The 26,997-nt window shown below is 36.0% G+C and overlaps 1 protein-coding gene and 1 long non-coding RNA gene across 3 annotated transcripts in view; both read left to right on the top strand.

Moving 5' to 3' along the window:
• LOC117019142 (uncharacterized) overlaps positions 1–10,166 on the top strand; it is a 52,935-nt gene extending 42,769 nt beyond the window's left edge. Inside the window, exons 3-4 of one of the 2 annotated variants that reach the window (XR_004422429.1) lie at positions 9,411–9,478; positions 10,079–10,166. This is a non-coding gene — a long non-coding RNA (uncharacterized LOC117019142). Of the gene's footprint in view, positions 1–9,405; positions 9,479–10,078 lie in introns of both variants that reach the window. The other variant, XR_004422430.1, reaches the window with a different exon arrangement.
• Positions 10,167–11,338: 1,172 nt separating this feature from the next.
• Positions 11,339–26,997, top strand: part of NEBL (nebulette) — a 114,364-nt gene continuing 98,705 nt past the window's right edge. Inside the window, exons 1-5 of the mRNA XM_033100588.1 lie at positions 11,339–11,840; positions 11,928–11,999; positions 18,153–18,257; positions 19,802–19,912; positions 26,246–26,356. Coding sequence (XP_032956479.1) covers positions 11,760–11,840; positions 11,928–11,999; positions 18,153–18,257; positions 19,802–19,912; positions 26,246–26,356 — 480 coding nt within the window. The 5' untranslated portion in view covers positions 11,339–11,759. The remainder of the gene's footprint in view (positions 11,841–11,927; positions 12,000–18,152; positions 18,258–19,801; positions 19,913–26,245; positions 26,357–26,997) is intronic.

The raw sequence follows: 26,997 nt of genomic DNA, 5'->3' as shown, positions 1-26,997 counted from the left end.
AATAAATATTTTTGAGAAATATTTAGTCCTTAGATCATAAACATTTAAACCTTTGACTATTTAAACAAAGATAGTTTGTTTAAACAGGATGTTCACCATTGCTGTGTTTTGGAAAAGGAGAAAAAAGTTAACAAAATACTGAACTTAAAGTATAATAAAAAGATGAATTAAAGAACTGGTTAAAGCATAAAACTGTGTGTAATTTTCTTTATAATAAAGTTTTCTGAAACTCTTTCTCAGAAGATTAGGTTTTATAATACATATAATTTACCCCTTTACAGGAATTTTTGTATTTTGAGATGGTCACACTTAATTGGCAATCAGGTACTCTCTAAAAAAGATCTTATAAAGTTTGTTAAGCAAATCTAAAGCTATCATAGTATGTTTTTAAAAATCCACACATATGAATACTTTGTTTAAGAAAGGATTATACAATTTAGCTATTTAACCTGATTAAATTAAAATCTGAGGTTTCTCTAACTCATGACTGTACAACAGAGAGTAACATAAATACCATAAAGAATTGCCACAGGAAATAACATGTACAGTGATTTTAAATCTTAAAGAACCAAGTACAGCCTTGATCAAATACACATGTAGTGATATTTCTGTAGGAAAAAGTATTTCATAGGATTATGATAGTATAATAATCTAATATCAACGCTTAATTAAAATCTTAAAAAAAAGTTGTCCTGGCTACTTCATTAACATCTGTCAGTGAAATTGCTTTTAAGAAAAAAAATTGACATAAAAAAGACCCTCAGAGTATGATTGCTCTTTAAAAAGTTTGGGACAGTAGTCATAGAAAACCTTAGAAGTCCTAGCTACTCTGGGCTTTAAAAATGGTTAGAATCCAAGAAATGGCTAGAGTACATACATTGAAAAATTATCTATTTTTTAAAATGAAATTCTTATTTTCAGCTCAAAGTATATATAAGACCAGTATTTTTATGCAGTTATTATTGCTATTATATTTTGGGTTGAAATTTTTCCTAATATTCTAGACTAAATTATAGCATTCTTCAGGGTTTTTTTGGTAAATTATCTTCAGTAGTTGTATGTAAGTCAGAGAATGCATACTATAAAAGCCACTACTACAACACTATTTTCAACAAATACTCATTATTAAGTACTTAAGTATTGAATGTAATTAAAAGAAAACTTTCCAGATTTTTTTTTTTCTGTTAAGGCAGCTATGTAGAAAGGGTGGGCTGTATTTGGATACAATAAAATCTGCCTCTTAAATTATTTTCCATTTCACTTAATTTATGTGTAAGGTATCTTATATGAATCTTAATTGTTTTTAAGATGCCACAAATGGGTAAACTTTATGATCTCGATATCTGGTGATCAGTAGAAAAAAGTACGGCTTAAATAAAAAGCAGGAAGATTTCTCAAAATAGGTGCCTGCCAGGTCAAGAATGCTCATAATACTTTCATTATTCTGCCTCTACCCTTGCTGCTATTAACTCCCGGGGAGTCTTGTTTTTGCCGGTCGTAGGAACCAAATTGTCCCCATACCATCAGGTGTACCATTCCTTTCAATAACCATCTGTAATGACAGTTCTTTTGAAGTTGAAATAGAAAAAGATGGAAAATAATAATATCACTACCAGAAAGAAAGAAGTTAGTCAGGGTTTTGCTGCTCCATGCTTCAGGAGATTCTACTCAAATTGAAGCAGTACAGACCTGGGTTTGAATCTCTTACTGTGAGAACTTGGGCGAGTGATCACTCCAAGTCCATGTGTCTGTGAAATGGATTTTGTGAGGATTAAATGGAATTTTGTATGTGAAGCCCATGGCACAGTGCTTGCCATGCAGTGATCACCCTTTTGTGCCCTCACGCAGAACCTGGTATGGACCAGTAGAGGGGGCTTCCAAGCGTTTTTGAATGTCTCAATTTTTATGTAGTTTCATCTTTCTCCAAAAATTTCAGCAGAGCTTGGATAAGGGATAACACGAATAAAATTTAAGATCTTGGCTATCATTTTATGTAACAGTATTTTTAGATTCAAAGCACTTCATTGCATTTGGATGTTATTAAAAATCCTAGCAGTTAAAAAAATACACGTGCGTGTATCCATTTTATTGGCTCCAACAAAGAAACAAGCTAAGTCGTCTGTGGAACAGAAACATGAGATACTGTGTTTCCCCTTGTTGCTGAAGATATTTTCTGTTTAGTACTTGAAAATTTAAAGTTTTTCATAGAAAAATCTCATTTCCGTAAAACGCTGAGGTTCTTCCAATGATCCATCAGCCTCCTTATTAAAATCTCATAACTCACTGTGACATTGCTCTGCAGCATGGTTTCAAACGAATTTACCTAGCCAAACTGATGAGCAAATTGCTGGCGTGGTTTAAATGGGGTTATATGAGTTAGAAATGGGAGTGTCAGCGGAGGATATTTCACTATTTGGACTTTTTGCTATTTAGATAGAGACATTGAGAGTGAATGTCTATTACTCATATAGTTATCTATTTATTAGGTAGATAATTAAAGAGTGAATGTTTGTCCTGCAAACTGCTGGGACTTTAAATATGTCAGTCTCATTCATGAAACAAGATAGCATTTTGAATACACCTTAGGTGAAATTAATTACAACATAATTTAACGAGTTAATTCATTACTTACAACAATAAACCTCTAATAATGTACATTCTTACACGGAAGACTCTGATTTAAATAGGTCGGGAAACTAAAATAGATTGTAGTTTTTATTGCTTGCTTATTAGGATTCTGAAATACTCTTCTTAAGAAGTTTCATTTTAAATGTATTTTCTCACACTTAAGGTATGTACGATCAAAATGAAAACTAGCTAATGATTTCCAGTCTCGTAGCATTACTGTACAGCTGCACTGTCCACTATGGCAGCCGCTGTCCAATATGGCTCCTCTGAATTGAGATGTGCTCTGAGTGTAGAATTAAAATACACTGGATTTCAAAGACTTAGTATGAAACAATGTAAAACCTCAGTACTTTTTATATTGCTCACATGTGAAAGGGTAATATTCTGTATGCAGGAATTCTGTATTCTCTATTGAGCTAAAAAATATAGATCATTAAAATCATTTAATTTGTTTCTTTTTAGAATGTGGCAAACAAAATGTTTAAAATTACATACGTAGTTCACATCATATTTCTCCTGGACAGAACTGTTCCGGAGAATGATTTCTGAAATAGTTAAAACATCATAGAAGGACATTGCCCAAGGGATGTCACTTTATGAGCAAATTAAAAATATGCCAAACATACTGGGGTTATGAAGGAAAATTTTGCATATGCAATTTGAGAAAAGAAAAGATGGATGGAGGAAACAACCATCTATAGATACAACTAGTGTATAAAATAGGATAGAAATTGATATCTACAAAATTATTTGAGCATCGATAAAAATTCTTTAAACATTCTATTACTTTCTTGAAAATATAGCTTTTGTAAGTCCAACAGATTTTATCATAGTCTAAGAAGATACATGTTTTTAACTGAATATAATAGTGAATATCGACTATCACGTGTATACAAGGTCAGACAATTAAGTTCGCGAACTCATCCTAGAAAAAGTGCTACATACCTCTTTGCTGAATATCATTACGATCACCTTCAAAGTACTCCCCTTCGGAAGCTATGCACTGACGCCAGTGCCTAGCCCACCCTTAAAAACAGTTTTGGAACTCTTTTTTTGGAATGACCATCAGAGCTGTCCTCATATTACCCTTGATGTACTGAATGTCATTAAAAAAAAAAGTCTCCTTTCAATATTTCCTTTATCTTCTGGTAAAGAAAGAAGTCATTGGGGGCCAGATCAGGTGAGTAGGGAGTGTGTTCCAGTACAGTTATTTGTTTACTGGCTAAAAACTCCCTCACAGACAGTGCCGTGTGAGCTGGTGCATTGTTGTGATGCAAGAACCATGAATTGTTGGTGAAAAGTTCAGGTCGTCTAACTTCTTCATCCAGCTTTTCAGCACTTCCAAATAATAAACTTGGTTAACTGTTTGTCCATTTGGTAACAATTTATAATGAATAATCCCTCTTATATCAAAAAAGGTTAGCAACATTGTTGCAACAAGTTTGCGAACTTAATTGTCAGACCTCATATTCGGTATGTGAAATACACTGGAGATGAAAAGCATATTACAGTTCATGGCATAAAGTAGATGCTCAATAAATATGTGATGAATAAATATATGATTGAATAGGAGAGATGGGTAGGGATCTTTGTTGGTTTTGTTCATGGATTATCTGAAGAGATTAAAATAGCTCCTGACCCATGAAATGCTCGCAAGAAATAGTTGTGAAATGAAGATAGACACACACACAAATTAAATAATAAAGAAGATAGAGTCCTCAGAGAGCAATTACTACCAATATGTTAAACTAGTTCTCACTATTCAAAGAGTACCAATTATTTTAAAACATTACTAACTTTATAGCTGTTTTAATAACATTTACTTTAATTATGATCTTATTTTGATATTATCTTATATTTTGAGTTAAACATAAAAAATACGGAGACAATTGGAATAAGACTCAGGAATTAGTGCTTCAAAAGTTGTGAACTTGTGAGCATCAGTTGTGTTGCTTCATTTGGCTTAAACTAGGATGAAATCATGATTTCAGGGTAAAAGAAATCCTTAGTAAACATAGGTATAGGGCTGGCCCGGTGGCTCAGGCGGTTGGAGCTCCATGCTCCTAACTCCAAAGGCTTCCGGTTCGATTCCCACATGGGCCAGTGGGCTCTTAACCACAAGGTTGCTGGTTTGACTCCCACAAGGGATGGTGGGCTGTACCCCCTACAACTAGCAACGGCAACTGGACCTGGAGCTGAACTGCGCCCTCCACAACTAAGACTGAAAGGACAACAACTTGACTTGGGAAAAAGTCCTGGAAGTACACACTGTTCCCCAATAAAGTCCTATTTAAAAAAAAAGCAAAACAAACAAAAACAACACATAGGTATAGTAATTGGATACTTAAGATTCAAGTAGAAATATTAGTATCACTTGTTTCATAAAAAGTAGAAAAAAATAAGTGCATTTCCATAAGATTGTAATTGTAGAAAGGTATAAATGTGAAATTTGTATTATAAATTTAACCCAAATTCCATTTATTTCCGGATGTACATAAAACAAATGAATTTCCTTTGAATATTTTTCTTCGTTAGACTCATACACCAGGGAATAATTTCTTCACTATGAGTTTTCATAAAGTCCAGATACATGAGGGATATTTCAATTGGCTAATGATAAAATGAAGGGGTAAAAATTAAATTCAGGGCATGTGAAGAGAATAGAGTAGGTCTAAAGTCACTGTTTCCATATTTAATTGACGAGGAACTGTGTTATTTGTAAAGGGTCCATGGTTCAAATCCACTTCATCAGGGTCTCCCTGAGGTCATCATTTGTTAGATGCTCTGCTGTCCTCATCTCTCTCCATTGTACGCACTGGTGACATTGAACTTTGGGTTCTTCCAACTCTTGTCTCTGGTTCTTTACAAATGTTCTTTGGATGCCTTCCCTATACCCCATCACCTTACCTAATTCCAACTTTAATATCCTCTCTAGGGGAAGATCTGCTCATTCCTTAGTTTGTGCTAAATTTTGCTATGAGCTCATATAACTCCCTTACTTCCCCTTCAGAAACATTATTCGACTTTCTCCATAAAGAGCTGAGTAGTTTTGCATGTATTTACATAAGTTATTGTTCTAATGGCTGTTTTCAATAAGCTCTACAACCCCCAAAGCCTTTCCTTTTTAACTTGAGTATAGGGACTCATTATTTCTAAACTTTAATGTATGATTTTATCCACTGGGAACATGATAAAAACAGTTTTTCTTTATCAATTGCTAGGGAATTATTTACTTTTCTGTGTTTTCATAAAATTCCTAAGTCATGTAAGCAGGACATGTTATGAATTAATTAGTAGAATATCTCTCTCTGAAGGGTTAAAGGATTGCCAGCCCTGATCAAACCCGCTCTCTCTCTGGCTCTTGATATGATTTTGACAGCCAAGCAAAGAGCTTCTTCAATAAATCCACTCTCATATTCAAGTTTTTCCAGATGTGAGAAGTAGTTAAATCTTTGCATTTACTGAAGCCTTCCTTGTATGCTTTTCAAGAGGGCGCTGGCATCTGTGGTGAATTAACTCTGCTTGAGTGTGTGTGTGTGTGTGTGTGTGTGTGTGTTGTGTGTGTGTGTGTGTTGTGTGAATGCACATATGCACAAGCACACGTGGGCATTTGCCAATAGTCAAATGAGATCAGACCTGAAAACAAAACAAAACAGAAAGCTAATTTCAATAAACACCAAGAATTGTTACAGCTATATTTCACAATTGAGAAAATTGGGCTTTATTTAATGAATAATGTGTTCTTTCTTTCTATTTTTGTTGAATGTTAAAGGAAAGAAATGAGGGTGATTAGATTATTTGCATCTGTTAAAGGATTTTTTAAAAAAATGATAAAATCATGATTTTCATAAAACAAAATGAACACATTTCAAAGATTTTTAACTCATTAATTAATGAGGGCACCAATAAGATGTTACAATTGGTTCAAAGGTGAATTTGAAGAACTACACATAAATGAGTGATAAGGAGTGCTGAGATACACTTACAAATAGACACAGAAAGGGTCTATCAACAGGGCAACAGTCATTGTTTTCCCCCAGGCTACTACTTATTTGCATTTATGTAGATAAGGTGTCATTAGCATTGTTATCAGTTTTCAACAATTTATGGAGTTGTAAAATAGTTCAAAGACAGTGAAAGGCCAAATTAGCCAGAAGGTAAACACCAGGTAAACACCATCAATCACATATAGATAGATAGATACATACATACATACATACATAATTTTTTCCCCCCAGTTTCAATCTTTCACAATTTTTCCTGACATCTCACACAAAACTCTAGAAAAGAGATAACTTTTTGAGACAGTCAAGCTGTCAGATAGTGCCTGACCCTTTGGTTCTGGTCACAAGTCACCTAGAGGCCACTCAAACCTTGGGCTTCTTTCTGGTGGAAGTGATTGTGGTATTAGCTTCGTTATTATTGAAACTGAACTAATAATCTCAAGTAAGTAGCAAATTAAACCAAAGTCTTTCAGTTTACTGGGTGCTTATGTTAATGTAGATTCTGTAAGAATACTTCCCCCTGCCCCCACCTGCCCCGCCAATATATTTAGAAGAGTACATATTTTTAATCTTGTCATCGCAGCCACACCCGACATGGAATTTGTTGTGTTGAAAGTTATTTGCAGTTTATTGTTCTCCTCCTCCTCTAATATCAGTCTAGGAATGTCGCTCTCATTTGTGAGGAAGATCTATATTTGTGAAAGTGGGAATAAAAATACAGAAATACACCCTATTAAATCTTATTTTAATGGCACAATTGGTAAGGTTGACAGTTATTCAAGTTGCGTTGTATTCTTTTGATTTCTAACTAACAAACAGTAATGCAATAGCCATTGAAAAGAAGAAGATCGGCGTGATGGCTGTAAATTGTAAAAATAGATTGGGCTAATATTAAGCAGAACTCTCCTCTTTTATAAAGAAGACAAATTGCCCCAGAGAGCTTACATTTCTTGTTTTAAGAAATGATTCCTCCCCCTCATCTATTAGTAAAGTTCTCTTTTGGACAGATGCCTAAGGATGAGGAACTATATGAAGCAAAAGGAAAATAACCAAGAATTCAACTGAGAACGTTCTGGCGGATAGTCATTAAAAAACAAATACCAACCAACCCACCAACACAAAACCAGGCAACTGAAAATGAGTAGGTGAAAGATTGCCAAGGCAGAGAAACAAGTCAGATGAACTAATCCCCCTCTCACCTAACCATTTAGGGTGAATGTTTTATAATAAGAAATCTTGAATTACATTTTAAAATGGAAAAATTCAGTTTATGTCTGTAAGTTTTCTCAACCCAGAACTGAATCTCAGTCTATTTCAGTCGTTCATACGGATTTTTATTTGCAAGTCAGTCATCATTATGTTGTGGAAAAACACATTTTCTATCACTGTAAAGAAACAAAAAGGAGAAAAAAAGTGAAATAAGTATGACATATTTGTCAGAACTGAGGAGATTCTTGTCTCATGTGACCTTCAGAGCACTGAAGACAAAGTACTATATGACTCACGATAGCAGTATAGCCGGTTTCCTTGGCCAGGGGCTGTGTCCCCAAGACCTGAATTACCCTAGGGAGGGCCGTTTTCTATGGAAATACACATAAACTTCAAACTCTAAAAAGATCAAAGCCTTCTGTATTATAACACACAAATTAGCTCTTATCTTTAGGCTGCTATGCTGTAGTAGGTCCTTCTGGCCTTAAAAAACATATTGGTGGTATAGAGTTTTACCTTTCAAATGAGAAGATCCTTTCATATCAGGTGCTTTTCCTGGAACGGTGTACCTTTATTCGATAGGTAAAAACTCTTGTGTTTGTAAGGGCCTTTGTTATTTGTAAGGTGCTTTTCTTTTATTAACTTCTGATAATTCAGTTTTTCTGTTTTTAACTATGGAGAGTTAGAGAAGGATTAAGTAATTTGTCCTAGAGTCTGTGGGAGAGCCAGACCTGGAAGTAGGGGGTCTAGCTGTAAGTAATGTGATCCTCATGTTGGTCTCATTCTGGTCAGCGCGTGGATCTAGTACTAAACAAAAAGTAGACAGCATAAAATGAAATGCTCAGTAAGTAAAAGGGATTAGCAACTATACAGATACTCCCTTTTTGAGGTGCCCCAAAGTGAAAACATGCATTAAAAGACAACATTTAACTTGGTTTAAAGAAAAAAGGATGATAGGGAATTTTGAAACATGATAACTATCCATGAAGAACAATTTCTTTTTATTCCCGAGTCACATTTTGGAGCTATTGACAAGAGTGCTTTGCTGTGATAAAATGCAGGACTTAAAACTTGACATGAATTTTGTATTATACCTATAGGTGAAAGGAAAAATGCATTCAATCAAAAGTAATAATGTATCTAGCTTGCCAAACAATCCATTAAAGAGTTATTCCATCAAGTCTTGAGTGATGGGGTTGTTATTTTCTACCTTATCTTAGCACTAAGTATGTTTTACTCACCATTGCATCTCTAACACCAAGCACAGTCCCTGGCATAACAACACTTACATGAATACATAAATATTGGGCTTTAGTTAAATTCTGGTCCTAGTGCTCCATTGAATAACTTCGTAAATAAGACAAATAATTAATTTCTCTTGACCTTACTTTTGTCCTCTGTAAAAGAGAGGGCTTCAGCAGGATTGATTTCTTAAGGATCCCTGTGGCTTTAAAATTCTGGTTCTAAAAATCTCAAATGCAAAATTTGTGTTCACACTGCATGTGGTATTGGGTTTTGCTTTTGAAACTTTCGTGCATAATCTCAACAGATTATTTTCTTCCAGCGCAGTGGAGAGCCAGTAAGAACTTACTACATGATGGGAAATGAGAAAAAGCAGCCGTTGCAGTCTGATGAAGGTAATTCACCATGGGGAAGAGATAGCACCATGAGCAACACAAGTATTGTTACCTCATAACACTAGTATTGTTACCTCAAACACAAGTATTGTTACCTCATGACACGAGTATTGTTACCTCACACAGTAGTATTGTTACCTCATACACTAGTATTGTTACCTCAAACACTAGCTAAGAGGTGCATCTTAGGCAGCTGTGGCAAGATTCTTCTCCCTATACTTCTAGAAGTTTGCAAGAAAAGCTTATAGAAAATGCTTTCCCCTATTTCCAAATAAAGATAATGTACCAGATCTATAGACTATTAGATTATCCTGGCAGAGGACTTGATGGAATCAGTCAGAGTCCACACATTTTGCTCCTTTATGGAAGAACCACAATGTAATTAGAATTTCTGTATAGAATTCTCTACACTAGCATGACATGACTATTATTTTTATGTTGTTTTCCAAATTCAGCACCTGTGGGACACTTGTTTCTGACATTTTTTGGTAAGCAGGATACGTGATGCTATAAGTTAGATTGTATAGAAAACTGTTTCATGAAAAGACCAATGACTCTTCTAGAACACTATATATTCTTTTTTTTTTTTTTTTTTTTCAGAATAGAACAGTGTTTCCCTAAGTAATACTTCACAAAAGAATGGTAGTTTTCTGGAGTATTGGATATCATTAAAAAATAGGTAGGTAGGCAACTAAGTGGATAGATAGGTTAGATTAGATTAGATGGGTAGGATTTCATGTTTGGGGAAAGCTGGATTAAGCAAATTTAAATATTTTTCTTGGTCGAGGGTCTTCTCAGAGCTCCTAATGTGTGATCATGCCATGTGGATCTCTAAGTGGCTGAGGTAGATACTGGTATACAGGTTTCCCGAAACATGTTTATTTAAAAATCCCCCTTTTCCCCTTCAGAGTATTCTGTGGAACTTTAGCCTCATGGAACACAATTTGAGAAATGATCTATACATGATGACTGTAGAATTTTCCTTGTCAGAATTTTAGTTTAGGCAAGGCCAAAGCAATTAAAAAAATAAATGTCAAGCTGGATATGCTATCAAGAGAAAACAGCATTATATTTGGTTACTTACAATGATGTATTATTTTGAATAAAATTGTATTTTATGTAATTACTTTCATTATTCACAATAGGGTCTCTTTTATGTGCAACACATGATATGCTGTGGCTGTATTCATTTAGCCTAGGACTTAAAAACCTAGGATTTAAAGCCTAGGATTTCATTGATAAATTATAAGCTGGACAGAGTCTTAGAATTGCCTAAATTGACATTAAAGGACTTGTTTTGAGAAATACCATGTATTTTAAATTATATAACTGATGACATGTGCCACAGCCACATTATTGTATTGTGGTCCATGTCAACATTGTAATAGTTCATTTTCCCCAACTTTTCCAAATGTATTGCATACTCAGGAATATACAAGTAACTCGTGAATTTGTAAATTTGACACAATGGGCAGAATTGAAAGAGTATGACTGTTATTTTTTGAACCAATGATGTTTGTAGAATTCTTAAATGATATACCAACCTATGTTCACTGCAACTTCTCATGTTTAATCATGTTTATAATTAAAATAATATAGCAGTATAGGATTAACAGTCATAATTAAGTCAGAATAGATTCGTTGAAGGGTTCAAAGGTCTTTCCATAATAAATTACTTGCCTTTTAATCAGCAAATATAAAGTGAGTGTTTTTTAGAATGTGAGAAGTACATATATGTCTCTTAAAATATTTAATTTAGATTAATGAAATGAATTTAAATGATCCAGATTCACGATAGCAGATCAGAGCTATGTCTGATATTCCAGTGAGAGCTTTATTTAGAAGGAATTGAGGAATCTTTGAGATAACAGGCTTTGGACTGTGCTATCTTGAATGTGATAGCTAAGTAGTTTTTCCCAGAATCTTGAAGTCTTTTTCAAGCTCTTTTGTGAATTGAATTAGTGAAATATAAATAAATCGTCTTTTCTGGATTTCTTAACCCGTTCCAAGAAGGTTGACTTTACATTTTCATACAATGGAATTTTGCCTATTAAAATGTTACTTCCACTTGGGAGGCAGTCCTGGCCGACCTCCGGCATCTGTTCCATCCACTCACACAGAGTTGTGATAAGGAGAGTGAAGTATGAGCTAAATAGGGAGGAGGCCTGGGTAAGCTCATTTCTGCCGAACACCAGACTCCAAGATCTCAAGAGTGCTGCAGTACATAAAAAGTGCTACATTAGTGAATTACAAACTACATAGATAGACAGAGAGGGTAAAAATGAGGGTCCCTGTATCTGAGGATGTAAAAGATGAAACTGAAGAGGAAAAAACAGAGGAAGACGAAAATGAAGACGACAAGGTGAGTGGGCAAGCACCTACTGAAGAAGGGTATTTGTTCCTCTCAGTTGATGATTAGAAATGTTTCCTTTCCCTTTTTTCCGGATAGGTATTCTTTAAGCCTGTTATTGAAGACCTGAGCATGGAATTGGCCAGAAAATGCACGGAACTCATTAGTGATGTAAGTGGCTTATGCAATTTCTGTCTTATTTGGCATTGTATGGGTGGCAATATTACGTCATGGAATCAGAGAGCTGGAGAGAAAAATCTTGAAATCGTCTATTAAGACACAATTATTTTCCAGATCATGGAACTGAGTCCAGAAATTTTAGGTGATTTCCCCAAGATCACCCATAAAGAGAATTTCTGCAGAAGCAGAATGCTGTGCTTTCGGGTTTTCGCTGTCACTCTGCCGTGAAATCATAAAGCATTGAATTCAGAGACTGTTCCTTTCGAGAACACAAAGCCTTTTACAATTTGTATAATAATGTAATTTGTTTTGAGAGGATGTCTGCCTAAATGAATGATTTAAAAAAAACATTTTGGGGACTTTTTGAGGCATCTGATGAACGCCATAGTTTTCCAAACCAGAATATACGTGCATATAATGTTGATATCCAATATAGGATTCCTGGATAACTGAACTACGTGCTAAGAACCCTGAACTAAATGATGATGATGATGATATCAGTGAAAAGGAACATTTTTGTTGTGACTTTTTTCATTAACTGGGATTGGTTTCTATTTCAAGGGAATCCTAGACTTATAGAGTTAAGTCATATATTTTTACAGTAAATTAGAATTCTGGAAGCACAAGGAAAAGTATTGCTCTCTAGGGATGAGAGTTTAGATGAGCCTCATTAAAACCTGTGTAAGGGAATTGCTGGGACAGAAGAAAGATGGAGCATGGAAAGTGAATAGATGCCTGCATCCGTGTTTAGAGAGGTGAGCACAAAAATGGTTGTTTCTGTTGTGAATGAACAAAGAGAACAGAATATTTTACAAATGTTTATTTTCAAAGGAATTCAGTCCTGGGCAGTGGGGTAGTGTTCTGGCAAGTTCTCTGAAGTCAACCTGTTTGAATCAACAGTCACCTTGGGCAGGCTGGCTGGGCTCAGTCCCTTCAGTAGGACATGTGTAATAATAAGACTGAATAATAGTGACACATCTGAAATGTTTAGTAAACTGGGACATTGTGGGTACTCAAGAAATGCTAGCTGTTACTAACTACTACGTGTGCAAATGACTTGTATCCGTCCAACCTCAGTTTATGTATAACTCTGTGCTGCCTTGTAATTTGTCAGAAAGAACCAAAGGATGGTGGGAATCATACCCCTGCCAGGCATTGCAGCTTGTGAGGTAGGTTCTATTGTTTTCCCCATTTTAGAGGTGAGGAAGTAAAGGCTCAGAGACACTCAGTAACTTGCCTGGGTAACACAGTTAAGCAGTAGGGCGTAGGACTTGAACACAAAACCTTCTCTCAGCCATGCACTGGTCTTTTTCCTGGTCCCAAACTTCAATTTAAAGACAAACCTTCAAGTCCCTTAGTTTTGTTTTCTAATTCATTATATTCTGAAGGGGCATCCATGTGCTTACCCGAGCCTTTTTGTTTGTTTGAAGGCAATCTGTCTACAGCCTATGTCACCAAGAGAATTTGGTATATATTTTCCTGCTCGTACAGTCCCACATCCCGAAGCTTTCAGAAGCAGTCTCACATTGTTGATCAAATCACGCAGCTAGTGAACCACAGACCTGGGATTTGAAGCAAGGTCTGTCTGACTCCTAACCCTTGGCCACCACGACGTCCTTTCTCTCCTGCTGTGTGGCAGACGTTGTGTTCTGTGCCACAGTGAACCATTGGCGTAGGGTCTACGAGCCTCAGTTCAGAGGTGGTACAACCTAAGGCCGAGTAGCTTGCCCACGGCCACCGGGCTAGTCAGGGGTAGGGACAAGATTCAGGCTTAGGTCCGGCTAAGTCCAGAGCATGGCTGGTATCCACTCATCACTCTGCTCCATTTTATTAGATAAAAAGGGCAGTTTTATGGGTTTCTTTTCATGGAGCAGCCTTTCATTCTGTCTCTCTTTGGACCTCTTCTAGCTCGCATAGGTCTTTAATGGGGTGTGATGACCAGATCTGTGCCCAGCAGTCCAGGTGTGTGTGGTCTGTGATTATGTATAGGGTGGGACGATGTTCCCTTTTGCTCCCTCAATGCTTTGTGATAAAATTTAGAGTTTCTTGGACTTGGAGGCTGCAGAGAGCTGTTGGACATCATTCTCAGCCATTTTCAGGCCTACATTTTGACTTGTAGCTGATTGCTTAGGGCTATCATCTTTAAATAGTAGCCTGAATGATTTTCACCTTGCTAGGGATGAATGTCATCTGTAGTTGTCTGCCCTGAGGCACGGCCCTTTGAAAGCCTCCCCAGTTCATGGCTTTCATTTTGCCGTTTCACTCTCCCTGAGAGCTTGGGGTCATCAGCAGACCTGGAGACTTTGCTGTATCATGCCCTTGCCAGATAATTGATTAAAATGTTAAATGAGTTTGGTCTAGAGGGAAGTCCTGGGAGGCCTCTACTATTTAGAATTCTTCATTTTCCAGGTCATGTGGCTTCACTTTGGGGATCAATACAAGGCATTTTTCAATTTTCCTTTGCTCCACCTTGTTTCTGGTTTGCACTTGCCTGGCTTATATTGTGGAGTTTCCCTCTGTGTAACTCACTTCCCAGTCTAGAAGACAGGTGGTCCTCTGAGACAGCCTCTTTTATTTTTCTGTTAACCACATGCTTTGTATTTCTCCAGATATCTTTTCTGTGTTATTTTGTCCTGTTAGTTAACTATCAAATCAATCTCTTAAATAAATCAAACCTATTGACTATTTTGAGCAGTTGGCATCATGGATCGAGTAGCCTTTTGTCAGGTATCATAAAAATATTAGGTGAAAGGGGATCTTTTGTATGTTTCTTGTAAATTCGGTGTAAAGTCTCTGCAGAGCAGATTTGGCCACATCTGCATGAAGCCTCTGACTCAATGTTTTGGTTCAAGCCTTTGTAGTGTGTTCACATGCATGGCAGCAGAAAGAACATTTTTCCAGTCAAATGAGCATTGTTTGTTGTGTGTAAATCCTTCCAAAGCTGAAGATATTAGATTAGTGGTTACCCCTCCAGAGAAAGGTCCAACTGCTGGAGCACTTGGGAGAGCAGCCTTGGCTGTGGGCGTCCAGTTAACTAGGAGCATGGTTCTTTCTTCCGGGGTTTACCGCATTTAGCCAATGTGGCTCCGTTTGTGAAAAGACTTCCTGGGTACTTTTGGTTAAGAATGCTTGTAAAAAGAAATATCTTCAAACATTTTTACATGTGCCATCCACTTTCAGCCATTAGCTAATCTCCTACTAAGTGAAAGAAACTAGGCAAGAAGGAGGAAGCACCACTGAAGTAATTTAACTCTCATTGTAGTTGAGACATGGTGGGATTAATAGTAAGATCAAAGAAGAAAATAAATATTGGGAGGACATCTGAATGCTCATTAAGTCATCAACTTTGCTCCTTCTTTCTCAATCAGAAAATATCTTGCATGGTGTATTGGTTATGAGTACAAATGGCTGCAGGTAATAGGAAACCCTGGCACAGAAGTTTAACAAATACAGAGTGCCCCCCAAAAAAACACACACACAAAAAAACCAATTTTAAGAAAGGAAAACTGTATTAAAATTATAATGTTCAATATATACTAATAACAAAAGATGACTACAAGTCACGTTTGACTTCTGCAGTTACAAGAGGTGCTCAAAGTGGTTACCACCAGCGTCCAGACACTTCTTCTGATTGCAGCGAACTACTGCTTGAGCAACATTGACCAACGTGTCCACTTGTATATATATTTTTTTGGCACTCCCGGTATATGTTTATTTTTTTCACACATGAAGCCTGGATGAAGAGGATCCGATCTTGGCATAGTGGATGCTATCAGACTCTCAGGTTCTTTTCCTTCTGCTCTGTCATTATTAGTATGGTGGCTTATTGTTGCTGCATCCCTGTGATTTGGGGCATCAAATCAGGTAGAGGAGCAAAGTGTCCAAAGGCTATGCCAGCAAGTCTCTCCCTTTCTACCAGAAACACCAGAACACTGCTGGGAGACTCCATTAATGTCTCGTGGCCAGAGCTGGGTATCTGGCCTCCCCAGGCTAATGACTGGCCAAGAGGAATGATAAAACCATGCCTGGTTTAGAGTAGTTTGTCCTCTGGGGCTGGGGTAGGGGCCTGGCTACTCTCACAAGTACATTTGGGTTCTGTTATTAGGAAAGATGGGTGTTGGACAGGCAATCTATCCAATAGATAGTGATGGTTGTATTAGGGAAGTGGCTGTATACTTAGTGATTTTTATTTTAGATAAGACTTTGTGCCAGTCATTGGTGAAGTTTCATCTCTTTTATTAGTATAGGAAGGCTACTAATATGTGATAGCTTTATATAAAAATTTAGTATCATTTGCTTATTGGCATTCATATAGTACAATTCATTAGAAATTAGAAATGTACGTGTGTGTGTGTGTGTGTGTGTGTGTGTGTCTATCTTTTAAATAATGACCAAAGGAATGGAGACCACACTTAAGACGGAACCATTTGTCTCTGCATAGCAAGGGAAGTAACAACTTCACCCTTATCCTGTCCTGAACACTCTGCTCAGGTCAGAGCTTATCACGAGGTCTGTAGCACATACCACAGCAGTGAAGAATGTGAATGTGAGAGGGAAAAGATGGTGGCAAAAGATAAAAATAATGAGGCAGACTTAAGCCTAATGATAGGTTATTTTCTCTCACACTTAATTATATAACGGAGATACTTCTCTTTTCCTCCTTATGATCAAAATAGCCTACTATTTATCATACTGCCATTAACGGCTTAATTACTAGTGACTGAGGAGGGTGATTTGCAGAGACCTAAAATTATGGCCAATCTCTAGAAGAAAAAAAAAAGTAATTTAGCGTTCAGATAAGATAAATATGTTCTAATGTTGATTTCATGAATAAAACAAATGTTTAATGTGGTAGGCATGTAATATCGAAGAGCCGCAGCAGTGAAATACGGTATTTTGAAATAACGTTACTTAACATGTTCATATCTGGTTATGGTCAAATAATGCCCCTCAGATCAGGTTTACACAAAATCCCTGTGTAATATTTGTGTAACATCAATATGAGCCATGTCCTTTAAGAACTGGATAGTATTTAGAATTAAGCTTCATTTATAGGTTATAATTAAGGAGACCATGTAATTTATCATCTGAACTGGGACTTTTTTTTCAGCCTAAGTATTTAGAGTCTTGGGCAGATAAACATGGCTTTATTACAGGGTGATACAACTTTTAGCAGATTGCCTTCATCCTCTCAACTAGTCATAAATTTTGCCTTCCCAGTTTTAAGATTGGGCTGCAAGTAGCATGACAGTGGGATTACGTTTTAGCTCATTCTCCAGAGTTCTTGACTTCTTTTTGGCTTATGTGTCCAGGCGGGGTCTTTCCCCAGAGTAACAATTCTGGCCTCTCCCCAAGGAGAAAGGAGTGGCTCGTTTTCCTGGTGAGTTCAAGAGGGAGAAATGAGCATTCTCAGCAAAGCCTCTGTGATCTTTTCCTTGTTCATCTGCCTACTCACAGCAAGGGGACCTGGTGGGATGATCTCAACCACGTGGCAAGCTTTCTGGGCAGGTTCTGCTCTTGTTGGGGGAGGGAAGGAGGATAGGAGGCCTATGGGTGCTCATAAATTGGGTCAGTTTGATTTGAGTGGAATTCATTAGTAACAGGAAGCCCATTGCGGCCACAATTTAAGCCCCTTCCTCTAATCCAGTGTGTCTAGGTAATGATACTAATAGTTATCTCCATTTGTTTAATTTCTGCCTCTACTTCTTAAATGGTTACATCTATCCTGATAAGTACTTGTTTAAAACCTAGAGGTGGGCAGCTATGTTTCTGTTTGACCATGGCTTAGAAGTAACAGGAAACTGGTACACTTGTGCAAGTTAAATGGAGAATATTTACTAATTACACTGAGCACAGTGGGCAACAGGACCCATAATCATTGTGGGTCCAACACACGTGATCCTTGATGGTAACTGGACCCTTGTTTATCTAAAGAAGAGGGTTTCTTGATTATGCCTCACCATTATTTTTGCAATTTTGTGCTAGATATCAGTTTATGTGATTTGGCTTCTTTTGAATGTCATTCCACATTGGATAGTATTTACTTCAGAAAATAAACTTTCTCAAGGTAATTCTTCTGTTAAAAAATGGAGCATTCAATTATTTTTCTTCTTTCTCTCTCGTGTGAATTATTTTCTTTTTTAGATCCATTATAAAGAAGAATATAAAAAGTCTAAGGACAAGTGTACATTTGTGACGGACACTCCTATGCTAAACCATGTAAAACATATTGGTGCTTTTATTTCTGAGGTAAGGTATCAAACACTTGCAAAATGGCTTGCATTATCTTTTTCTATTAAAGTTGGAGAATAATATTTTAAAAAACACCACTGAATGTTGGTAATATCTATATAATTATGTAATTCTGTGTACTACCAATTAACTCATGTAAATTGATATATGTTACTTACATAGAAATACTCTTGAAAAAATATATTTTTATTCAATAAGTAGGAAGTACTGGCAAAATAGTCTTAGCAGTTCTATTATTTTTCTCCTAACAGACTTATTAGTTCTAAATGATCATTTTGAAAATAAGTAAAATTTACCAGCTGCTTCCATAAAATGTGGTATTTTTCGTAAGTAATTCTAAATCAATTTAAACTATTTTTGACTAGGATCAGTTCAACGGAGATAGCTTTTATGAAACCACAGAGTGAGAAATGCACTACATTCATTTTCCAGCTGAAAAATCATATAGTCTCTTTCTGAGAGCATTTAGGACCCCAGTATGTGTGGCATTGAAAAGCACAGTGTTGACAGTGATTTCGGTGATGAGGCATTTCTGTAGTCTGTGAATAGATCACTTAGAGGAGATAAACTTGACAAGAGAATGAATAAAATAGTATTATAAATGGCTGACCTCCAGTGTTTCATATGTTGGAAAAAGATCAACATGATATTCTCAGGATTATTTCTACTAACAAGAAAACATTGTGAGGAAAATTGGTAAATTCTCTTTTATTAAGTACTCAAATCCAAAGAGTTGTGGGAACACAAGGTTTACACAGGCTACATGCTCAATAAATCAACGCTCAAATCTGGCTCTGAGCAGGAGTCATATCAGGGACTTGTCGACAGAGTGTGGAAAAACATAGTTTTGCTTATTTGTGTTAGCTGTTACTTTGCCTTGTAGAGAAATTCTTGATGTTCTTAGTTATTAATTGATTCGTTTTCCTGAAGGAGTTAACTGCAGAGCAAAAAAAAAAAAAAAAAAAAAAATGTGGCAGTGGGTAATCTGTCCTGCTATTTTGAACCTAATCTTCCCAAGAGAAAATGGTGAATGAGATCACCTAGGGGCAGTGTAGATGGCAGTAGGAAGGCACAGAAAAAGCCAAAAAGCACCCCACCCCCCATCGTGGTAGAAAGAGGTTAAGGAGATTTGAAACATGGAATTCTGTGCTTTGCATTCAGGTTCTAGGTAGTCTTTTCTAACAACTTGTATAATATTTCCTGGAGCAACTCAAATGTCTCATCGCTCTCAGATTTTTCTTCGCTGATGCAACCATATGAAACTGTCAATATACACAAATAGATTTACTTTTAGAAATGTGCATGGGTTTAAATAGAAAATTGATCGTTTTTTTTTTCTTGCTTGTTTTGTTTAAAGCTTTCTCCATAATAAATTGGATTTACATTTCTTCAAAATATATTTGTCAGGTCCAGTATCTAAGTTTCAAATGGTTTTCAGATTTTTAAATTAATTCTGTCTCTGAAGGAAGTTGCTTTTTATTTTCTTTCAATATTCAAGTAAAAGGAAGGAATATTTATTTTTTCCTTTCCCTCTCCCCCAGGCAAAATACAAAGGCACCATTAAGGCGGACCTTTCCAATTCTCTTTATAAGCAGATGCCAGCCACAATTGACAGCGTCTTTGCAAGAGAAGTTACCCAGCTTCAGAGTGAGGTGCGGTTTTCCTAAATTGTTATATGATTGTGTGGATATAAACATATAACCTAATATGAATTATTTAGCATTAAAAAAGTTGTTTATCTTCAGGACTACATACTGAATGAAAACTGGAAGCAACTGATTCATGTCCTGTCAGTTGTTGCTGGTGGAATTGTAGCATATGAAAAGGATAAGCAAATTTCTGTTAGTCACATGATGCTGTTTTCCCTAATCACATTCACAGCTATTAATAGAACAAAATTGAATTTTACTTAGACAGGTCACTTAGATTGCAACCTTACAGTAAATATTAAACTAGTCTCTGATTTTGGTGTGATCTCTAAGTGGGAAACATTCCAGTAGCTAATTAAAAATCACATAAAAAGTTACTGGTTAAATTCAAGATGCGAAGGACTGTGGTCCATCCATTAGACAAAGTGGTTCCTGAATTTCCTTTTCTGTGAATTGTGTTTTTCATTTAAGAATACCTCGGGCTACCAAAAAGAGCCTTCATCAGGTAGAAGTGGCTATTTCAGTTATTGTAAGTTGCAGACAAACCTAAGAACTGTCATCATGCAAATTTATTTTGAATCCACAAGAGTTTAGGAGTAATTTTCCCTTTATAGTACATTAACACATAAGGAATACTTAATGCTTTTAATTTGTTCTATTTCTTAAAACAGAATTTCAAACTAGAATATTTCACTCCTTTCTGACTCATCCTATTATCTTGTTTTCTTCATAGCACAATTTGATTTTTTTTAACTTCATTAATCTGTTACGTGGCTCCCTGAGTGACACGAGAGTAGGGACCTCATCTGTCTCGTTCCCTGCTTCCTCGCTGTGCTTAGAACAGTCCCTAGCACATAGGAAGTATTTAATAAATATTTATAAAATGGATTTTTTATTCAATTTGTTGACTTCCTTTCCAAGGAAATATTTCCTTTTACATAGTTTATATTCTTCATGCTACATTTTAGGTTAAAAGTAATAAATAGTAAACACATAGAAATGCTAACTATATGTCAGGTGCTTTTATATATATTTATATCATTTTATATACAGAGAGTGCCAAAAATATGTATACATATTTTAAGAAACGAAAAAACTGTATTAAATTGTAATACTCAATATATACCAAAAACAAAAGAGTCGTGTATATACAAGTCATGTATATACATTTTTTCAGCACCCCCAGTATATTTTATACACACATATATATATATTTGTGTATATATATGTATATATATGTATATATACACACACATATACATATATACACATATGTGTGTATATATATTGTATATATGCGTGTATATATATATATATATATATATATATATATATATATATAATTTAATCTTCACAACCTCTCCATAAGATTTCCTCATTTTGGAGGTGTGAAAACTGAAGCACAGAGAGGTTAAGTAACTTGCCCTAGGTCACACAGCCTATAAATGGCCTAGCCAGCACATGAGCATCTGGCTCCAGAATCTGGTTTTGTACACACACTATACCAACTCTTTCTTACCGTTTCTTCCCCTGTTTTTCTTATTAAACAAGTTTACTTCTTTCTCCAGAATCTTTTTTCTTTTAAGTAGAGGATACCTAGATATTTGTAAAATAGTCTGAAAATAGATTACTCTTGAAAAATACTGAGCATGGTTATCCATTGAAGAACATCTTTAACTACACCATTACAAATTTAAAAGTCCACTGTGTACCTAACTTGGCAGTAAGCTAATCTCAGCCGTGCAACATGAGGCTAAAAATACATGGTGTCAAAGATGTGCCCGGCTGACCATGACCGATATGCGCACCACCACCCCCCTCCCCCCGGCCTTTGCTGCGCACATCTAGTCACCTAGCCACTTGCTGATAAGATGGACTGCTTTATAAAGCAAATAATTATAACATAGCACTTGCAATGTGACAAGCACCTCTTATGCAATAAAGAAGAAAAAGAAAAAGGTCTGTTCTTGTTGTTATACTTAACTTGGGAAGGTCACATTTTCAGGTATTTACATACTTCATTGCTTTGGAAGCACACAACTTTTCTTGCCTTTTATCACATGAAAAGGTCTATAGTACACAAATATGTGCGACACAGAACTTAACATGAAAAATAATCCATTTTGTATATTTTGAAATCTGTTTTGTTTTTGCCAGAGTAGGTTATCCCTTACGTTTGTTAGCATGTGTTGTCCTTAGTAGAATATGCACCCTGGAAATGAAATGTTTGTGCTCCTAAAGAGCGGTGCTGTGCAGTGTTGTTATTAGTCACTGAACTTGTTGCTAAAGAAAAACCTGGACCCTGAATAATGTATCTATTTCTAAGACTTACAGTGTTTCCCCGAAAATAAGACCTAGCCGGACCATCAGCTCTAATGCGTCTTTTGGAGCAAAAATTAATATAAGACCCGGTCTTATTTTAATATAATATAAGACCGGGTATAATATAATATAATATAATATAATATGATATAATATAATACCGTTTATAATATAATATAATATAATATAATATAATATAATATAATATAATATAATACCGGGTCTTATATTAATTTTTGCTCCGAAAGGTGCATTAGAGCTGATGGTCTAGCTAGGTCTTATTTTCAGGGAAACATGGTATGTAATTGTAATATCATTTCTTTAAATTTATGTACATCAAGCTGATTACTGTTAAAAGTGAAATTCTCAGAGTTTACCTGGTAAAAAGACAGTCAAGAACATAGAGCTATTTGACAGTGCCTGTGATTATTAAACTAACCTTTTACTGTGTCCAAAGAGTATCAGATTTGTGCTAACCTAAATTAGAGGACTAGCCAAATCGAAAATTGAATGACATTCTGGGTTGTAATGAAAAGTCTCCTAAATTTGTGACAGTGGAACACAATGTTATCTTGAAACCAATTTGCAAACATTCTCGGATGCTTACATTCAAACTGGAGTAATAAGGTGAAGTTAGCTAGATTAATACTCTTTATAGAAAGTCGACTGATAAGAAGAAACGCCTTTTTAAAAAGAGAGGGAGATGTGGAAATTTTAGGAAGCTATTTTATTAGATATCCCTCATTAAAATTTTTATAAACACAAATCACAAAGAAAGCTTCTGGAAATGGATGCATTGTGCCATGAAGTAGTGAAATCTTTCTCACCAGGGCTATTTCAGTCAAAGGCTAAATAATCCCTTATTACAGAGCACTATGGGCTACGAGGTCATCTGGACTGAGGAGGTTTATGAGAACTTACCTTTTTATGTATAGTGGCCACAACGGTCCTGTTTCAGGAGTGTCAGAGGCATCTGTGCTATTGATCAGAAGTACATTTACCTATACAATAGTTTTAAAATAGACTGTAAGTTAGAAATGTATGTAATCTTATATATGTATATATGAGATATAAAGACATAGTATATGATCAAATATATAAGATAAATGTGTGTGTTACTTATATAAACATATTTATATACAAAGTATATAAGACTCTCGCCAAGTGTTCTGCAGCAGTTAGGTGTCCCGTACCACAGAAACCTTAATTCCTAAGTTATAAAGAAAGCAACACCAATCTAGGGAAATGCCACACAGTAACGATAAATTCTAAGAAACCAAATTTATCAGGAAATTTATTAGCTTGACATAATTTTCCATTAGCTATTTTAAGGACGAAAGTTAAAATGATAAATTAAAGTTCAGCTGCCTCCAATTTGATGTAATCTTAATTCTAAAGGGGTGCTTAGTAGCAGCCATAAATGAAATGACTATTTTAATGCTGCAAGTAAAAAATTACACAGCCCTTTTAAGAAAGACTGCTGTTTTAAAATGGTGTTTGATGACTCACCGTTTCTATGATAACCCACAAAGTGATCAGCTGCATTGGTTACGCTTATAAAGTCACAAGTATGGTAGTCTGTCTAAGATACAAAATAAACCAGGCATCCAGCAGAAAGGAGACAGGCATAAGCTAGCTCTTCATTTAAGTGGAAGGAACAGATCTCATGGAAGTTTTTTCTTGGCTTAATAGACTTGACCACCCATTAAACTCCTCCTCCCTCCCTCCAAAGTTATAATATAGACTGTAATGGAATCGAGATAATGGACTTTCTCAGCCCAAATGGAGGTTCTTAATGGGTTTCCTGTTTAACATAATTAATTGGTGAAAATGTAAAGATATGTTCATCAGAATTAGATATCCTGATGGATTAAATCGCTGGGCAGACTCTAATAAGATGAATTATGCCTGGGCTAACGTGAGGTGCCGCATGTGAGCCCTGAGAATGAAGCAAATATGCAGGATTGGATGTGGGAACAGGGCTGGGCGGGACTGAACAAGACGTAAGGGCGTTAGTTGACAGAAATCTCAGCATAGCCATCAGAGGAAACGTTGTGATCTATTGATGCACTAATCCCCTATAGCACGGGAGAGATGATAGTCTGGATTCAATTGAATAATTCTAATTAGGACAAGTCAGACTCTATCTGGAACATTCTAGGCACCTTATAAAAAGAGACAGATAAATTGAAATTTGTGCTGAGCAGAGCATTTAGGGCTGTAGGTGTTCGGAGCCTCAGTCCATACAGAGCGTCCGTGAGAATGAATGTCGCAGACAGCTGTGTTCCCACGTTTGAAGTTCTGTCCTGTGAACTAGACTCTTCCTGTTTGCATAAATAGAGGCAGCTATGGGGAGATAGATTTGTGTTTCCTTAAAGGAGGAACTTTGTATCAGAGCTTTTAAAAGTTGGCGACTGAAAACTTGGTGGAGGAGCCAGAGAAGGGATTTAAACACTGATAGTTGTCCTAGATGGCTTTCTTTATTGTGGCAATATTTGATGATTTTATTTTTAAAAATTACTTTTGTCATTATCACTTTAATCCTTTAGACTCAGAGTTAAATGGGTGGTAAATTCTGTTTATTAAAGCCTATGAGGAGTTTAAATTCATGAGCATGTTTAACAAACTCATTTATTCATTCATCCACTAAACATTTATTACATTTCTTGTCTTTGTCATTCACTATGATAGGCGTAGGATATTAAAAGATGTGTAAGATACAGGAATAGCTCTCAAGGAGCTCACAGTGGTCAAAAGTTTTTCCTTAAATTTAACTGTATTCTTTTTTTTTAAATTTCTGTTTTGTTTATTTTGTTCTTTTGATTCCACATGTAAGTGAAATTATATGGTATTTGTCTTTCTCAGTCTGACTTATTTCACTTAGCATAATACCCTCTAGGTCCAACCATTAATTGTCCTCTTTTTCATTGAAAATTAAACCTTGTTCTTGGTAAAAACTGTTCTAATTTTTCTTTTTAAATTGCCTTTATTCTCTTGGGCCAAGTAATTCTAACTCCATCTAATATCTTTTTATTATTAAACTTTTGATATATATTTAAAATTGATTTTGAAATAATGTATTCATTTAGTCCTGTTTTATTCTCATTCATTCAGTTATTCATTCACTCATTTATTCACTGGTCGGGCAGATAGATATTTATTACTGGTTACTGTGTGCCAGGCACTATTAAGGTTTTGAGCGGTCAGTGAACTAGACAGTTATGTCCTAGAGTAAGGGCAGATAGAAAGTAGTTTGACAGAAATTAAGCAAAATCATTAAAAACTGAGAAGGAAATAAATAGGATAGTGACATAGGCTGACAATAAGGTGATAATTTGTTAGCTGTCTATAGATCGTCTTTAATTTCTCATTCTCTTGTCGGTTCGGTTGCTTCTGCTTCTGCAGTAATCATTTTCATGCCTTCTCTCCGTCCAAGTATGGAACAAATTTAACTTGGTAGTAATGAATGACATCGGTGTGGTCCTTGTTTCTCTAACAGAGGACAGACCTTCACATAGCTGAGGATTTGTTATAGTTTCTCCCAAAGGTTAGGGCATTTAAATATTACATTATAGTTGTGCCTACACAGAATCATAACAATTCGTTTTAAAATGACCAATTCACTTTTAAATATCCGATCACCTTCCTCGCACTGTCAGTTGCTTTCCCGAGATTTAAACCTTGAACATTTCTAACCCTGAAAGCTCTTGGGTGTGGAGGATTTCTCAAAACTGTAACTGAGATTTAAAATAGATGAATGTGGACCCGTGGGGATTCGAGTATATGGTTAAGGACTTTTGAAATAAATAAAAAGTTAGAAGTAGGAGTCTAAACTGAAGCACTAAAATGAAAGTGTTACGTATATTATCTTGTTTTGGAGGCTTAGGCAACTTTGACCTTCAGTGGTGGTATTCAAATACTACATAAAATCCTAGCAGAACACGGACATTTAACAGGTAAGAATTTAATACACCTCTAAATGAGAGTAACAGTTTACTGTGTGTGTTTTTTAAGATTGCCTACAAACAGAAACATGATGCTGCCAAAGGAGTCTCAGATTACGCCCATATGAAGGAGCCACCTGAGATCAAACACGCCATGGAGGTCAATAAACACCAGAGCAATGTAAGGAAGCCATCTCTCATGATTTTCTGGAAAATTTTGGTTAACCCACATCAAGGCTAATGGAGATTTTGTTGAAATTTAAATATTATGACATGCCTATGCAAAAAGGACTTTCAAATTTATTTTATTTTTATCTCTCTGTGTTCAGTCAGAAGTCCATCTGAAATATTCTGTCAACAGTCATGAAAACCTGGTGCCTTTAAAATGTCAGGCACTTGCAGGCATTGGAAATTCTGCTTTGAACAAGACACATATGGATCCTTTGGACTTATTGGGTTATTAGCATTTCTTAGAAATTCCTTGGCTTGATGGTGAGGCATCCATGGTTTCTAGGTTAGGATTGCAGAAGAACGGGGAGAAAGTGCATTAGAAATCAGTGGCCCAGGGAAGAATCATTCACAGATGCTGGCGAGATTGTACCCCACTACTGTTTCTTTTAGAATGCTTGTGGGAGCAAAGTGTCAAATTAAGACCCATGGCAAATAGGAAAGCGATAGATGCCTAATGGCTGGCTTAGAAGCAGAGCCAAGAGGGAGGAAGTGAGCCTGTGGAAAACGACTTTCTTCTTTGGTCATAAGTTACAGGAACATCAAAGCTTTCACAGGCTTGCTTGATTACTGCCACTCTCCTGGTGGTCTAGA

Source organism: Rhinolophus ferrumequinum (genome assembly GCF_004115265.2).
Source record: "Rhinolophus ferrumequinum isolate MPI-CBG mRhiFer1 chromosome 5 unlocalized genomic scaffold, mRhiFer1_v1.p scaffold_110_arrow_ctg1, whole genome shotgun sequence".
Taxonomy (NCBI): Eukaryota; Metazoa; Chordata; class Mammalia; order Chiroptera; family Rhinolophidae; genus Rhinolophus; species Rhinolophus ferrumequinum.
The sequence above is the reverse complement of the archived record's forward strand: the minus strand, read 5'-3'. Positions and strand labels throughout refer to the sequence as shown.